The 18666-nt window shown below is 38.7% G+C and overlaps 1 protein-coding gene across 1 annotated transcript in view; it reads left to right on the top strand.

Moving 5' to 3' along the window:
- PRKCA (protein kinase C alpha) overlaps positions 1-18666 on the top strand; it is a 502485-nt gene that overhangs the window by 421331 nt on the left and 62488 nt on the right. Inside the window, exons 9-10 of the mRNA XM_021000935.2 lie at positions 2032-2175; positions 6742-6915. Coding sequence (XP_020856594.1) covers positions 2032-2175; positions 6742-6915 — 318 coding nt within the window. The remainder of the gene's footprint in view (positions 1-2031; positions 2176-6741; positions 6916-18666) is intronic.

Here is an 18666-nt window from a genome sequence, read left to right as displayed (position 1 = left end):
AATTTAGCATAGTGAATGGAATGCTAGAATTGGACTTGGGAAGACATGGATTCAAATCTCACCTCTGACACTAGCTTTGTGGCTATTGGTGTCACTTAAATTCTCTAATCCTCAAATAACTAAATAGGCTATAAATGGATTACTATCTGCATTGGTGGAGAAAGTTCTCAAACCTGTGGAATCACCAGTCTTTCATGGTGTCCTCAATGCTCTCTCTTCAAAGAGCTAAGGAAAAATAAGCGTCTTTGCCTACAAAAAGAATTACAGTTTAAATGTCTTCACCTCATAAAACCCCCCCAAAATTTTCATGCCCACTGAGTCACTGACATCCCTAACATGACACCGTGTTAAGTCTTGGCAAGAGCAAATTTGAGCTATTATCTTGGAAACATGTCGACAATTTATAAGAAACCTTAGGAGCAGCCAGGTGGCATAGTAGATAGAGTGCTGGGCCTGGAATAGGAAAACTTATCTTCTTGAGTTCAAATCTGGCTTCAGACACTAGTTGTGTGTCCCTAGACATGTCACTTAACCCTGTTTGCCTCAGTTCCTCATCGGTAAAATGAACTGGAGAAGACAATGGCGAACCACTCCAGCATCTCTGCCAAGAAAACCTCAAATAGGGTCACAAAGAGTTAGACATGACTGAACAACAACAAAGGAGCACATTGTGCTATTGGAAGGTTCTACAGGAGGTTTCTAACACTTCTTAGTCTCTTTGTGGCCAACTTAGGAATAATTTTTCTAGGTTCATGAATCTGGCAGCTATTTGCACATACAATCTACTTCTTTACCTGAGAGTGTAGTATTTTTGAGCTAGTTCCCACCTCTTTAATTGTGTCCATGATGATTCAATTACTTTGACCCCCCAGTGCTTCAGTGCCCCTTTGTGGAGTATTCATCCCCCTATATCAGGCCTCCCTAGTTTGTGTAGTGGTTATGAGATCTTAGTCTTAGCTCATGTATGAGTTATCTTGCCTCCAACAGTGATACCCTATTACATTTTGTCTTTGTCTTTGGAATGGAGCAGAACAGATGTGATGATCCTGATTTACCTGCTTTAGCAAGCGAAAGAATCAAGAGATTGGTTTCTCTAGGGTCTGTCTTATTCTTGCTTTCTTAAAACTTAAATTCCATCTCCATTTGGGAATCTCTATAATTCCAGATGTTTGTATTTCAGAATTTAGGTACTTTTTAGTCTCATAAAGTTCTCCTTACATTGTGCAGAACCAATAAAATTGTTGAATTCAATTCTAGAATTATGATTTGCTTGAGTTCAGTCTTTAATTAACATATATTTATATATGTATCTATGTATGTATATACTTATACATAATATATACAGTGAGATATATAAACTGGCAGAATGCTCTTTACACAGATTGAACTTCAAATATAAAAATATGTCAATAAGAAAAATTTCAGTCTGCTTTTCTATTTCCTTAATCATGAAAGGGAACATAGAGAGCCAGACTGGAAACCAAGAAAAGCTAGGTTAAAGTCTCTGTCCTTCTCCCCTGTCTGACATCAAATGGCTAAATGACCCTGGGCAAGTCGCTAAACTTCTCCTTGGTGGAAGCAACTCTCCAAGGGAAAGTTGATCTGCACTGGTTAAAAGAATTTCCTTACTGAAGAAACCTCTATACCAATGAAATCACAAATCCAGGATCTTTACTTTCCCCTTTTAACCTGATAAGAGTCCAAGAGCATGATTTTTTTTTTCCTAAGAAGAAACTTCTTTGGGTCAAGAACAAGAGTGGCCTGTACTTAGCAGGATAATTCTGTGATGGATTGTTTTTATCATTTAAGTGCTTAAAGAGAAAAATATCTGTGTAATTGATTGGAAAGTAGAACATTTTATATATCTCTATATAAGAAGAATGCCTTTGTGGGTGAATATATCCATTGGCGTTTGAACTGATATCAATTCCTCTGCCTGTGACCATCTTTCCTCAAAGCAGTCAACCTTAGTTACAGTATTTTTTTTTATTAGAAATAGGATTAATTTTCTTATGTTTGATTTTTGTTTAGAAAGCCAAGCTTGGCCCTGCTGGTAACAAGGTGATCAGTCCATCAGATGACAGAAAATCCAATATACCATCCAACAACCTTGACAGAGTCAAACTCACAGACTTTAATTTTCTCATGGTCCTGGGGAAGGGTAGTTTTGGAAAGGTAAGTAGTCTGTATACTTCTAATACTACATATAAATGAGAACAGGAAAGAAAAGAATGATTAAACATCTTTTCTTCCATTCTCCTCAAAACAGAAAAGTATTCTTTCAAGATGGAAAAGGATGTACAAGGTTATAGCACAGAAAAGAATATACAAGGCTAAAGCCACTACATTTTCCCTAGTATCCTGACTGTTACCTAATTTCATTATTTAAGAGCATTACCTAATAACTCTGTAATTCAGTTTCATTTTCTATCACTTTCAAGCAATTCTAACAGTAAGAAAAAAATTTATTTGTAATAAAATTAAGATATCTTCCATCAGAGTTTTCTGTTTGTTGCCTCTCATGAATAATGAGTCAAAAGTTAAAAAAAAAACCTATCCTTTTATGGAAGATGCATCAGAAAGGTTCCCAATTTATGGATACAATTCCATGTGTGAGAGCAAATTAGAGTAAAAACTTGCTGTAATCAGTGGGTTATTAAGTGATTATAGCAAAGAGTTAAGGAGAGAGCTCTGATTCTCTGAGGGCCAAGTTGCAGTGTTCCATTGGAAGAGGATCCATTCCTTAGGTTGTAAATGTTATGGCTTCTCTACACTCTCACTCGACAGCCTCTTCATCTTCCACAGCTTTAATGATCACCTCTATGTAGATGATTCCCAAGGCTGTGTGTCTAGCCCTAGTCACCCTTCTCAGCCAAAGCCATACATTTCCAACTGCTATTGGATATTTTGAAATCAATATCTGATAGGCATCTCACAATCAGCGTGTATAAAACTGTACTCGTTCTATTTTTCCCAATACCCATTCTTATTTTCAACTTTTCTCTTTCTGCTGATAACATCGCCATCCTTCCAGTTACCCAACTTTGCAACCTTGGATTATTCCTTGATTCCTTACTCTCTCTAATCCATAGGGCACTGGACTTGGAATTAGGAAACCCTAAATTCAAATCCTACCTTAGGTACTACTTCCTACCTGTGTGACCCAGCGTAAATCATTTAACTGAGACAGGCTGCTTACAGAAAGTGGTATTTTAGCTGAGACTTGAAGGAAGTCTGACAAGTCAGGAAGCAGAGACAAGGAGAGCATTCCAAGCATATTGGACAGCCAGTGTAAATACATAGGGTTGGGAAATGTAATGTTGTGTATGAGGAACAAAGAGGAAGACAGCATCATTGAATTGTAGAGGACGTAGAAGGGAGTAAGGCGTAAGAACACTGGAAAGATATGTGAGTGTCAGGTTAAAGCTTTAAAAGCCAAATAGGACTTTATATTTGATCTTGAAGATGATAGGATTACCTGAGCATCAGTATCCTACCTATAAAAAGAAGGCATTGGATTAGATGGCTGTCCCTTCTACTGTCCCTTCTAACTCCTTTTCTGTGATCCAGTTATCAGTATTCCATCTCCATTTGGGAATCTTTATAATTCCAGAAAAATTCTGCTTCTCCATATATCAACATATTTATCAGAGATTTCCTTCAATGGTAAAAAGATGTTTAGGAAGTCAAAGATGTCCAAGATAGTTATTTTGGAGTGAATTATTTACAGTCTGATGAGATGTTCAGATCTTGCATGCTTACTTAGACTTCTAACAGCTGTTTTGGTATATTCTTGAATGCAAAAGTGAGTTTCATCAGTAAAAGTTACATTTTGTTCTCATCCTACCCTTGACAAACAACTTCTCTTCGTAGCAATGGTTAATAGAATTTTTTTTTATTAGTCTCACTGTTCTTCCAGCTTTAAGATGCCTAAATAACACTGTGGAGGAATAAATAATTACCTCTCCAATTCCCAGATTTAAAAATCTTTGCTTATTTTGAGTATTTATTAGCAGTGATTTGTCACCTCTTGACATTATTTTTAATTTTTAATCTTGCTTCATTTTTTGTGTGACTGAACCAAGTTTATCGTGGGCTTGAAGAATTCTTGAAACACTTTCCCACTCTAACAGCTGCTACAATATCTCTAGCTGTCATTGATGTGTGTTCTTTAAGAGTTAAGAATTTTGGGAGGCAGCTAGGTGGCACAATGAAAGAGCTCTGGCTTTGGAGTCAAGAGGACCTGAGTTCAAATCCAGCCTTAGAAACTTAACACTTACTGGCTGTGTGACCCTCGGCAAGTCACTTAACCCTGATTGCCTCACCAAAAAGCAAAAAAAAAAAAAAAGTTAAAAATTTTGAACATTTCCTTGGTGTAATAACAATTCTTAAAAACATCAAAAGACAGCAATACAATGCTCATTTCTTTGTAGCCCCAAATCCAGTACTTAAGTACTGACTGAAAACTAAAGGTTGAGAAACCTTTATCTGGTTTCATCAGGATCAGCCTAGTGTCAGTAGAACACACACATGTCAATTGCTATCACAGTAATAATCATATTAATCATCATCACAATAACTATTATTATATAATTATCACATACTAACATAATATATTGTCATATTATATAATTATCATAATTACGATAATAATAACAGTTATTGCTTATATCACCCTTTTAGTCTTGAAAAACACTTTACAAATGTCTCATTTCATCTTCCTAACAATCCTGGGAAGTAGGTGCTATTATTATCTCAGTTGTTCAGATGGGCAAACTAAGGCAGACTTGCCCAGAGTCCCACAGCTAGTAAGTATCTGAAGTTTGATTTGGACACAAGTCTTCCTGACTCCAGTTCCAGCACTGTGCCCATTGTACCATCTAGCTGTCCCTAAAAATAAGACTTTAGCAAAATAATTTTTGTCCAGTCAACAAACATTTATTAAGCTCTTACTAGGCACCAGGAACTGTGGATACAGAGGAAAACAGAAATCTTATTGGGGAGACAACATGCAAACCACTTTGTACAAACAAGATGTATACAAGAAAAATTGAAGTTCATATCAGAGGGAAGGCACTAGCATTAATGAGAACTAAGAAAAGTTTCCTGCAGAAAGTAAGATTTTAGCTGAGACTTGAAGCAAACCTGGTGAGTCAAGAGGCAGAGATGAAGAGTGAGCATTTTATACATAGTGGACAACCTAGGGAAATGCAAGAAGTCAAAAAATGTAATGCTGTGTATAAACAATAGCAAGGAGGCCAGTGTCACTGATTGTAGGGTACTTAAAGGAGAGGAAAATGTAAGAAGGCTGCAGTGATCAAGAGGGGCCGTGGTGTAACAGGCTTTAAAAGCTAAACAGAGAAGTTTATATTTAATCCTGAAGATCCTGAGGCAGGGAGCTACTAAAGTTTATTGAATAGGGGGAGTGACATGGTCAAACCTATGCATTAGGAAAATCACTTGGACAGTTGAGTAGGGCGTGAACTAGAGTGGGAAGAGATTTGAGATAGGAAGGCCAATCTGTAGGCTATTTCAATGGTCTGGATATAAGGTGCAGAGGGGTCCGTATCGGGAGTGAGAGTATCGGAGGAGACAAGGGAGCATATTGGAGGGATGTTATAAAGGTAGAATTAAGAGGTGTCACAAAGATAGAAATGACAGGACTTGGCAACAGGTTGGCCATGGGGATGACAGAGAGTACAAGTTAAGGATGAAAGCTAGATTGTAGCATCCTCAAAAGAATTTTTAGAACTTCAGTAAATTTTAGGCAAGTAACAGTTGATTCAGCTAAGTATAACTTCTCAGTGTTAATTATGATGCTGGTCTGAAGTCTCAGGGCCTTTTCATTCCTTCTTATACTAAGGTGATCAGGAAATTGCATCAATTGCAAGAGCTTTAGTCCCCGAAGCCAGTTAATTCTCAAGGATGCTTTTAATGAAAAAAGTTACTTCCCTGTTGTGAAGGACTCTGATAGACATTCCTACTAGTACACCCTTACTTCTTAGTTACAAGGCCTTAAAGGTCTTCTAGAGGATTTTCTACCACTTAAATGGCTAGTAATGGGCAACCCTAATTTAGGGGATGCAAAAAAGTTTAGCATGGTTAGCACTTGAAAAAAAACTAAGCTAAGAGGTATCATTACTTTTTCTATAGCCCTGATGCTCCTGGTGCTGTTCCTGGTTATCACTGCCTCACCACACCAGGACACCAGCTGTGAACTTCACAGATTTGATATTGTTTACCACATGGACAGATTGTTTAGTCTTTCCAAACATGAGACCTGGCATTCTTTTCATGTTTGGTCATTCCTTTATTGGGCCATTACATTGCTTACCGTCTTTTTTTTTTTTAGCTATATTTGTATAGTTTCTTTCCTAGCTTTGCCCATGCCAGGCTTCTTGAATCTCAAATCTTTGCCATCCATTATTTCCAGTAATGTCCCTTAAAGCCATTTAAGTGGTTGAAGGTCCTCTAGAAGACTGTAGGAACATATACCACTCCACCATTCCACCCTTTCCACCTCAGTTACACTGTTGTTGTCTCAAAGGACCAGATACTTTAGAATGCTATCATTTATATAGCGATAGAAGTATAGTGTAATTGGCAAATGGACTTGTTCTTAGCTTTAGACAAACTGTAAAAATGTAAGTCAAATCCACTGCTCTGTTGCAATTTGAACCTCTCAAAAGTCACAGTTCTTTTCCAGCAGAGATGTCCAAGTTATTCATTTTCCTCGTTTAGGTGATGTTGGCTGACCGAAAGGGGACAGAAGAACTATATGCGATCAAAATTTTGAAAAAAGATGTGGTGATACAAGATGATGATGTTGAATGCACGATGGTAGAAAAGAGAGTACTGGCTCTCCTAGACAAACCTCCTTTCTTAACACAATTGCACTCCTGCTTCCAGACAGTCGTAAGTCTTCCTTAATTAACTTTGTATGCTTTCTCAAATATCTCTCTGATTTGCTACATTAAATCAATAGCTATTTAATTCAACTTCTGAGTCCTCTGGGCTCTTTGTGCCTAGTTTGCCAACAAACAAACAAACAAAAAAAAAAACCTGGAAACTAAAGGCGTCCCTTCAGGTCATGGTATTTTATGAAGTGCTCTCCACTGTGGCAAAAATATAATCCGACACAAGTACCCAATACAGGACTTTAATACCATAAATGGTGGCTATGTACTGTGGCAAATTCCTTTCCTGAGTACCAGAGAGCTGGGAGAATGTAGAATGCTGTGCACATCCCTACTGTATGCTTATAGTGCAGGGGCGAGGAGCCTGCAGCCTAGAAGTTTGGATTCAGTCAAAGAGCTGTACTTGAGGACCTGGAGGGCCACATGTGGCCTCAAGGCTGCAGGTGCCCCACCCCTGTTACAGTGTAACCAAATAGAGGGCATTGCTGTCCTTTATAGCAGTAACCAGTGCTAGAAATAGGCTGGACAAGAAAATTTATTATAAAGAAAGTCCAGGGGATTTAGACGTTTCTGGCCAGAAGCCGGCTCCACCCCTCTTCAGGAGGGTTGGGCCCTGAGTGTAAGGGCAAGTGTGCTTTATGCAGTTGAATTCACGAAACCTCCCAGGCCTGGATTGGTCCATCCCTTCCCAGGTTTCCTTACATGTTTCCCCTTGATATGCTCAAGTATGTTTCCCCTCCCTTGGTCATACGTCCCATGACTCATTAATGAGGCTCTAATTTTATGCAGGGTGTGTCAAATAATAGTAATGAAGTTCATTAAGCAGGTGCACTAACATTTTTCAGGTGTCCTCAGGTTGACCCTGGTCTGAGCTGGCTTGACCCTTATCTTGATTTGGGGGTCTTTTTGGAACCATCAATTTACTTTTTATTGGCTAAGCGTGAGCCCACCTACAGTGTACTACTTCCTGGAGCTGTTGTTCTTTAAATCTCTGCATTATTCTACCTGTGGAAACATAAGCCCTTCTAACTCTAACAATTCCCTCCTCTTCTTCTCAATAAGAATTATGTTTCCACACTTTTTGTTCCTGTTGTCTTTCCTCAAAGTTTTAACATTAGTTGGCATTCTTCTCAGAGGGGAGGAATGATCATTAACTCTCTCAATCATCATCCTACCTCCACCTGATCCTGTTACCTGAATTCCCATAGCCAGTCCTATTGGGATACTTTTAGTTAGCGTGTTTCTATAATTTTGCACTAGTCCTCGATACAAGGGACGATGCAACACTTTACTGCAGTTAAAACTCCCACAGCTACGGTTCTGGATGCTGCTATTCCCTTCCATTTGCCAAACCAGGATTCTAACCATCACTTTCAATGCCTTAGTGATGGTTCTACCTGAGACTGTGCTGCTGGGCAACATTTCATCAAGGGATTTTGGGGACTTAAAACAAAATGAGAGAAGGAAGGGAAAAGTTGACCAATATTGACAAATTAAAAAGAGGGCAGTCCCCTTATTAAGTACAGATACAGAGACTCAAAAGTAATGATAAATTGTCCATTTAAAGCTTCAGAAGTCTCTTCTCATACCACTGTCTGACACTTGGACATCATCCAGAAGTCTTCTTGTCTAAGTGCTGTTCAACGTGTCCAGCAGACTCTCCTCCTGCAGAGATCCTTCTTCTTGTATCACTCTCCTACAAGATTGATCTCAACACAATTTTAATTACCTTGCCAATAACCAGGGCAAATAATGAAAATTAACTCAACCTTATGTCTTCACCATTACAAGATCAAAATTGGAACTTTGTCCAATTGTCATGTTTCAAGACATTCAAATTAAAAAAAAATTAGAACCTAGCCTTACATTCTGCATTACTTCTAGTTTTATACCTTGCATTAGTTCATTATTCATTCCTATTCATATTCCCCCATCAGGAGGATGAGATTCCACTAAGGAATTAATAACACACTGCAATACACAGTAGTTAATTTAAAACCAGTACATATCAAATAACAAAACCATCCCAACTTCTAGTCATGTACAAATAAATAATCCTTAAAGTAGATGCTTCTTTCAAGGCATTTACAAGATAAGCCATAAGCTATTCCTCTTTTAACATTAATTGTAACAAACTGAGATAACTTTAACATTAACTAAGTATTAACTAAATAACAGAATAATATCCTGTTCCACAATCTCCTGGCCTAATTATCCCCTAATGATGGGGTAAGGGTCCAATCGACCCCTGCCTTGCCCAGAAAGAACGTGGCTCTCCTTTGTCTAAGGGCCCCAGCTCCCCATCTTCCTTTGAAGCCCTGGCCCCACTTCTTGATCTTATTCAGATGCCTTTCTAACCTCCTCCTCCAGTTCCCTTCATTATCTGTTCCATTGTCTATTCATCTCTCAGACATTCCAATCAGAATTCTCTCCTAGACCCTTTCCCCAGCCCTTCCTCTGGTCACTCAAAGTTATTTTAGAACCACCCTGACCCCTATATAAAATGCAGACTTTCTCATGCCTGCTCCTCCTTATGGGCTGAAAGACCTGGGCTGAACTTCTTCATGAGGGACCCTTGTGCTGTGACCTTAGAGTCCCAGCACCCCCAAACCTCCAGACATCATAACCATTACGAGAAATTAAAGGATCCTGACTTATACAGGAATTCTGTAATTCTGAAATTCTAGGCCAAATGACTCAATCTTTTGCATCTTACTATAATAACCTCAGATGTTCCACATCAATCTATTGCTTAATAGATTCAATATTTATGCTTACAAACTTATGAATATAGGAATTTGCCATGAAAGAACATAACTAAAGTAAGGGAACAATGCTTCCCTAGATCCATGTCAACTCCAGGCAGAAGTTATATAATGACCAACTGCATTGAGCCAGGTTTAAAGTCTGCCAGGTGTCAGTGGGGAAATTGAGTCAGGAGAATCCTACCTCAGCCATGCAGAAAAGTCGTTCTCCTGACCTTCCCATGAGAACACCTTCTTGCAGCTCATAGGTGCAGCTCACAAACCTCTTTGCAGGTTGCTGACGTCATGGGTCAGTAGCTCAATCAGTTTGTTGTTAACCATACCTGGATTTAGACTCAAAATAATATTTCATTAACAGATTCCAAGGTCTTAGATAGCAAATTCCCCTCATCAGAGTTTCAGGTGTGACTATAGTGTCACATTAATTAGGGAACATCTCCAAAGTGAGTAGCTTGCATAACTTCCTACACATGTTCTGACTTAGGATGTTCCTAATACATCCTAAGTAAAATCAAATTTCCATTAAGATCATAAGTTGCTACTCCAAATAGATTTGCCTTTCTGTTTCTCAAGCTTATCTATCCCTCTCTAACCATCCTTAATCTGAAAGAATGAGACACTTTCAGGACTCGAATCTTATACATATAAGTTTAAATAGTAATTTTAGCTCTTTCTAGGCCATGGAATGAATTCAGATCAAAACAGTAAGATCTTTCCTACTTACAGCTTATATGCTTTAGTATTAATCACTAGCCTTAGATCTCTGACACTGCTCCCATTGAGACTGTTTCTCTAAAAGCACCCAGTTAAGTCCAATCCAAGGACACAACAAACCCAGAAATGAAACTCTTAAGTTCATAAGAGATTTGAACATAATTTTCATCAACAATAAATTATTACTGCAACAAATTAGCTTGCAAATAGAAATTTAGTGGGCCCTCTAAAAGAATATCAAAGACTTCATCAAAACATCTTCTTCATAAAAGTATCTCCTTTTCTTAAAAACAGCTTACAATTTCCTAATTACCATTGTCAACCTGAACATTGGTTAAAGAGACCACAAGCTAGTGATAAGTGATATTCCACCCTGACTCAGGATGTCTGGGTTACTCAGTTTCATGGTCTCCAAATGTTTAACCTAAGCATGAGAAAGGAAATTTAAATAAGATAGGCAAATGTCAGATCCAGGACATCTGGGTCTCCTTTACCACCATCAAGGTAGTGTCTGGGTTAAAGGCGCCTCAGTGGTCATAAACATAAGAATGCCCTTGATCTGCATTCTTAGCTCACTCAGGAAGAAAAGATCAGTTCTTTAGCCCTTATTGGGGCTAAATTGATCTTAAATGATTATCACCATAAAATTCCTAGTTACCTAATTTCTTTAGTCCAGAGGTGTCTGCAATGGGCCACTTAATCAGTAAGATGAAAACTCCTGCACAGGATTGATAAGAATTATGAGATTTTACAAAATCTTTCTTGGCATAATTACATAGTTTTTTTACACACACAAAAATACTTCTACCAGTAATTCACTTAAACAGTAACTCCAAATAGCTTAGTTAACAATTTTAAACTTCATAAGTGAGAGCCAAATAATCCCAGCTAAAACTTTCCTTTAAACAGGAAAACTTTTTTAAGTTCTCATTTCTCAAATTATAGTACTTAAAAAGGAAGTGTTACAGAACAGGGTCATATAGAATACCCCAAAAGCCTTTACCCATTCTTTTTTTTTCTCTTTTCTCTGAAGGCACAATTCTTAATTTAACATTCTAGGTTATAAAATGAATTGCTCTTCCAACAACATAACTAATACAACTGCTTACCAGATTACATCACATAAGAAAAATCAGAAATATGTAAGCAGTATATTAAAAACTTGCACCAGACCCAATTAATTATTACGAAAACCTTTTCTCTCTTTCTGAACCCCTTCACCAGGTTCAACAGTCTCCTAGGGCCACTCCCATCCCACTAGACTAGCTTTTCTTTATTATCTATGGGGTCTGATAGCCTCGGGCCACATCCAGATTCAACTTCAATGGCCCATCCCCCAACAAACCCAATAATTATCCTAAAGAAGGCCTGGTTTGAAAAACATATATGTACATATATATTTTTCTATTTTTCTAATTTCTAATTGAGGCCCTGATATGAGAGAATACCTCATTAATTCCAAATACATACCAATAAGCTTTTCCACAATAAAATATGTTTGTACCACAGGGATACATTATAAAATTATTTCCACAATTGTAATAAACTTTGAAACGACCCATTATCAATTTAGATAGATGTTCTTCTAAGTCACTTTGTACAGAAAATCATTCACCTCATCATTAATGTTGAGACTATAACTTTACACCACCATATATTTTTATAATAGTCAAGATTTTAAATGAAAATCTACTATCATAGTCTTAAAACCCAATATACCTCACTAGGTATTTAACAGTTTCAAATTATCTCAATTTCATCACTAAAGATAAAGAGACATCTCCACTCTTTATCACTAAAGACCCATTCCAGGCCAAGAGTTACTTTAACACCATTTCTACCTCACAATGGTCCCTCAAATTTTACAATCTAAGAGTTTTAGAAATACAATTTTAGAAATACAGTAATAACCTAAACAATAAACTTTAGATAACATCAATTGAATTTCTAGATTATCACATATAGAAATTATCACTCTTATTACTCTTAGTACTTTTAACAATTACATTAAATAATAAATAGTGCCACTTCTAACATATGCCATTGTATTAAGCACTCTACAATCATCATTCATTTTCTTTTCCATAATAACCATTATGTTTTCCTTTATAGAACAGTAAACTTAAATCCAATCAGATCCTAATTTATAATTGCTATATATGGTAAACATTTAAAAAACATTTTTGTTTTAAATCCAATATTCTTGGCCCCTTAAAAGGAAATATTCTCCACGTTATATATTCCCTTAAACAGACACCTGTAAATAATTCCTGCTTTAAACAATTATCTTCCCTTTTTCTTTCCTACTTCAATGTTAACGAGGCCTAATCAATTTTCTCCCCTTAGGCAGAAAGCTTCTAGAGTTCCAAAAAGTAATTGAACAGCCCAGTTTATGTAACAATCTCCAATCACAATGATCTGCAAAATTTTCATTTCAATTCTACCCAAAGCAGAGTCAAACTTCCTCACATTTTAAAAACACCTTGAAGGTAGCCAGAATCAATATCCGAGGGTGGCTTACCTCAAAACAATACCCACTCATCAAGGCTGGGACAGCTTTGGACTCAGAAGGGACATAAGAATTGCAAACCCAGAGAAAGCACTCTCCCAGCCTTTCCCCAAATAGCTTTTATAATGTTAAAACCCCTTATCTTTGTAATGTTAAGCTCATTGCCCCTATACCAGACAGATTGGCGGGAGGGATAAAGACAGCCATTCAAACTCTTAGCCTTGGGATCCCATTAAACCTGAATTCTAATCCTGGGCCTTTTCTTCTCTTGGCCCTAGCCATCTTGGGCTGCAAGCTCCTTATCAGTTAAAGGCTGCTTGCTGGCCTTCCACTAACTTCTGAGAGATTCTCTCCTTTTTTATTCTAATGTCAATCTCTCCCAGAAAGCCTGAAGCAGGAGGTCTTTCCCACTGTTCCTTTTCCAATCTCAGACCTCAAAAGTTACCCCAAAATTTTTCTGGCAGACACAAAACATCCATAGACAGACAGACAGACAGGGTGCGCACAATCCTACTTCTAACCTTGACCCCATCAAAACAAACTCATTTTGTCCCAGGGTCCCCTTTGAATGGGTTCCAAGGTTTTTCTTTTCCTCTTACTTGACTTAAGAATATACCGCTGTTGGGGTTATATAGCCCCTGGGCCCCATCAACCAGCATAACCTTTTTCTTCTTGAGAGGCCTCTCTCTTATCATTTACATACAAATTTAGCAGTTGACAAATCCAATCCTCATCTGACCCAAATTTAGGCCCAAACACTGATGGTGCCAAGACAGGTTCCTTAGTTCACTCCTGGCAACCATATCTAATCATTTTTTTCCCTCTAGTCCTGGGAGCGTCCTCCCAACTTTCTAACATCCTTCCCAGAGGGCTATCAGAAGGAATGTCGTCCCTGGGGATTCCTCCCTCTTCCAGGTACCTTCGAATTGCCCCTCCCATCTCCAAACCTGTTCTTAGCTCATGGCTAACAGATCAGATCCCCGGAACTTGGGAGTTTGAGACCAGCAAAGATTGTTTCTTACCTTTGCCCAATATATTGACTCTTGTGGTCTGCTGGTGGCTTCCCAATCCCCTGGACTTCTTCCATGTAGTCCAAGATCAGGAGTTCGGTTGGGAAAGGCTCAATTCACCGAGACCGCTGAAATACAGCGGGAGCGCTCTTCCCAGGATGTCTTACCTTGTCCCCTCCAAAGTCTAGATCAAGCCCCACGTTGGGCGCCAGAGGATTTAGACGTTTCTGGCCAGAAGCCGGCTCCACCCCTCTTCAGGAGGGGTGGGCCCTGAGTGTAAGGGCAAGTGTGCTTTTATGCAGTTGAATTCGGGCACGAAACCTCCCAGGCCTGGATTGGTCCATCCCTTCCCAGGTTTCCTTACATGTTTCCCCTTGATATGCTCAAGTATGTTCCCCCTCCCTTGGTCATACGTCCCATGACGCGTTAATGAGGCTCTAATTTTATGCAGGGTGTGTCAAATAATAGTAATGAAGCTCATTAAGCAGGTGCACTAACATTTTTCAGGTGTCCTCAGGTTGACCCTGGTCTGAGCTGGCTTGACCCTTATCTTGATTTGGGGGTCTTTTTGGAACAATCCACTTATTTTTTATTGGCTAAGCGCGAGCCCACCTACAGTGTACTACTTCCTGGAGCTGTTGTTCTTTAAATCTCTGCATTATTCTACCTGTGGAAACACAAGCCCTTCTAACTCTAACACCAGTGACAAGAACCAGTAGCACAGGAACCTCCCCATTCCACCAGTCTACAAGTCATCTCACAGAAATGCTAGCAGTTTATAAGTGTCCTGGTTGAGTTCCCAAGCAAGTCATTTCCATTCTCTTGTGAAGAATTTGTAACTCTATTTGAGATATGGAAAGCTACACTTTACCAGTTTGTGTTCAGAAATGAGAAGGTATGCTGTGTTCATGAGCCTAGCAAGGTTTACCAGTAGTTCTCTGCTTTTAATTTCAAAATCCTAAGATTGTAATAGAGCCTGAGATTGAAATGAAAAATGATATTCACCATTCTCCAGCCACTGTGTGTCAGTCTTATCTTGCCTGTAAGCCGTGTTTCTCTTATCCTTGTTTCAGTAAGTATAGTTCTTGCCTTTGTCATCCATCATTGCTAATCTCATTTCTATGAAGGAAGTATTTGCACAATGTGTGTTAGATGGGAACAGCAGGGGGAAATGGAACCCATCTATGTTTGAGGAAAAGACCCCTGTGCTCTTCATCTCCACATCCCTGAAGAAATCATATAAATCTTGTTATACTCATTAAACTAAGGAAAGAATATATAAAGCACAGAAAGGAACATAAAATTAAAGTACATAAAAAAACAAGTTGAATATGATGTACTGAAGGCCCCTTCCTGCCATCATCCTTGCCTTCCTCCCAGCCCTGTACCCACTGTGCATCACCTTAATGATGAAGAACTTCAGTGAAATGGTTGTGTTGTAGAGGAGAGAATTGTGTTCAGCTTCTGCCTCTAAAGGCTTTGGTTTTTAGCTAATCTACTACAAAACCACCTAATTTGCCTTGCCCACCACTAACTTCCCCCACCATCCTGTACAATGTGCTGATAATTATTCAGACATCTGTGACTGGTTCTGTGGAGCCTTTTGTAAGTATTGGTGGCATAAAAGACAATAGAGTTGAGTGCACCAGTGACTAGATGCCTCTCAGACATTGCAGACCTTCCTGTAAATCCTCATGCTATCCCGGAGTGTTAGTCAAAACAGATTAATGCCCAGTATTATAGGTCAACAAAGAAATAGAATCATCAGACCTTTAAGGCTAATAATTTATGTCTGTATAGGTGATAAAAGGATAAAGTAAACCATCGTTTGTATCAAGGGACTCATCTCTCATAGTTCTTCTGTGCCTCAACTTCCTTATCTGAAATATGCAGGCGACTTCTGGTAAAACTGAACTCAAATCCTCTAGCAAAGATTTAAGAGAGAACCAGGTGCTCTCTTTTCACTGTATACTTTCCACTGTATGTGAAAATGGCAAGAAACCTATGTGTGCTCTGGTGAGGGAGGGAGGGATGCCAAAGGGGCTTGATGCCAGCGCACTCTTGGCCTTGGCCTGTGGGAACTGAAGCAAGGGATGAAGATAGATTCTAGCAGGTTACAGTGCAAGGAGAATGAGGTGGCTGCCTGGGGCCCTCAGAGAGGCCTGAAGCCAGCAAGATCTCTAATATCCTGTGAGAACCACCACAGGAGATAAATCAAATTGGGGTCCACCCAGGGAAAGAGGGAGGCACGGTTCCCAGAGTAGGGGAGGTCCGAGAATTCTATAATTAGTATGATCTCCAGTATTCAATGCCTGTACCAAGGGATCCAGGTGATAGGGATGAGGCAGAGGTACCCCGGGGCCCTCGAGGAGACAAAAAGCCAGTGTAATCTCTGATAACAAGTTGAATCAAGTCAAGGCTTTAGCAGGAAACAAATCCAACTCCTTGTTGGTGATTGTGCAAGGAGGAGACAGAGGTGTGGCCAAGGCCAGCATCTGTATTGGGCTGCTAGGAGACAAAGACAGAAACCAGGGACTGTGGCAGAGGGCTGGATCTTTTCCCAGATAGAACTGGCTCTCTCTCCAAAGCTAGGGCTGCAGAAAAAGTTGCGAGGATGATTGGGAACTAGCCATCTCATCCAGTACTGCAGCAAGGTAGTGATGACGGTAGCTGGATGGAAGCATGGATGAAATCAGGCAAGGCCTGTCCACTCCATCCAAGAGTGCAAGAAGGGTCAGAGACTGGTCCTGGCATGAGGACTCAATGCAGGAATCGTTGCTGGAAGTATGAGTAAACAGAAGAAAATTCTGAGTGCAATGAATCAATACTATAGTTAAAAAGAAGCCCCAAAAGACAAATTTAAAAGACAGCAATTCCGCAATAAGTATAAGCAAAGCCTCAGAGAAAAAAAATAACAGCTAACATTTATGTAGCTATTAGGTTTGCAAAATGCTTTATATTTCTAATTTCATCTGATTTTCTCAACAACTCTAGGAGATAGGTGCTATTATTATGCCCATTTTACAAATAAGAAAAATGAAGCATCCTGAAATCAAGTGACTTGTTTGGGGTCACACAACTAATGAGTACCTGAGACAAGATTTGAACTCAGATCTCCATGACATTTTGTCTAGCACTCTATCCACTGCACCATGGTTTGGCAACACTGCCAGAGTAGAAGGAAGAAGCTCATTAAAAATAAATAAGAGCTCATAAGGAAAAAAAATGGAAAGTATAGATGTTTAGAATAAAAGGTGGAAAATAGAATTTGATTAGTGGACTCCATGAAAAATACAGCAAAAGAAAACAAACAAAACTCAGAGAGTAAACAAAAAATGTTTAAAACTAAAATAGTGGGAAAATACTTACTCTCGGAAACAACCGACCTAGAAAACAGGTCAGTGAGAGGAAAGTTGAAAATCACTAGATTGCTTGAAAACCATGACCAACAAACATGTCTGGAAACCATATTTCAAGGAATCACAAAAAAAAAAAAGCTAACTAGATCTTTTAGAGCCAGAGAGCAAAATCAAAACGAGAAAGAATCCATTAGTAACTTTTTGAAAGAAACTTCAAATTGAAAACAACCTGATATGTCATAGTAAAAAAATCCAGAGCTTCCAAGGACAAAGAAAAAAATACTGCAAATAACCAGAAAGAAAGAGTTCAGCTTTGAGGTCTAGTGGATATGAGTTTCACTCTTGCCTTAGACAGCTATGTGATGCTGGGCAAGTTTTTTTAGCCCCACAAGCCTCAATTTCTTCAATATCTATAAAATGGTGGTGACAATCTACTTCACAGGGTTCTTCTGGGAGGTCTAATGAAAAAAGTATGTGGAAAGCACTTTGCAAACCTTAAAGAACTATATAAATGCTATTATTATTCAGTGCTTATCATAGTTCCTGGCACAAAAAAGTACCTATTAAATGCTTGACTGATTGACTTGAAGTCATCCAAGTTGAAGGATCCATAATAGATGCTTAATAAAAGTTTATTGGCTTGATTGACTGATCAAAGTGCAAACTTGAAAGGCTAGGAAGAGGGGGAGAACTAATGATTATGGTCTGAGAGGAGTGGGATGAGACCACTTCAGTTATAGATTCCTAGCATTCACCCCATTCCTTTATTTCCCCACCTCCTTTTGTTTTTTGTAAATTAAGAGAGAGAGAGAGAGAGAGAAGAGAGAGAGAGAGAGAGAGAGAATCAATGCAGTTAGAAGAGAAATACAAGTCAGCTGGGGAAAAATCTTTGCAGCCAATATATCTGATAAACATTTGATATCCAAATGTATAGGGAATTGATATAAATATATAAGAATATAATCCTAAACTTTCCAAGGATGTGAGCAGGCAGATTTTAAAAGAAAAAATACAGACTATCCTCAACCATATGGAAATTTGCTCCACATCACTAATAGTAAGAGAAAATTAAATTAAAATAACTGCTCTTCTACCTCACAGCTTTCATTGCTTGACACAGTAGGCACCTAAATACTTGTTAGTTGGTTGGCCAGATTGGCACACATGACCAAAAGAAAAATGGTAGTTGTTGGAGGGGTAGTGGAAAGACTGGTGCTATGTGAATTTCACCCATTCTGGAAAACAGTTTGGAATTAGACCCCAAAGCCGATGAAATTATGCAACCCTTTGAGAAGTAAAGTGGTTTCCTATCAAAAGGGAATTTATAAACGAATTATGACATAAGAGTTTAATAGATTATTGTTGAGTCATAGAAATTATGAAAGGAATGGA

This window comes from Phascolarctos cinereus, unplaced genomic scaffold, assembly GCF_003287225.1.
Source record: "Phascolarctos cinereus isolate Bilbo 61053 unplaced genomic scaffold, phaCin_HiC Scaffold_5;HRSCAF=322, whole genome shotgun sequence".
NCBI classification, from domain to species: Eukaryota; Metazoa; Chordata; class Mammalia; order Diprotodontia; family Phascolarctidae; genus Phascolarctos; species Phascolarctos cinereus.
This window is presented reverse-complemented; position numbering and strand designations above follow the sequence as displayed.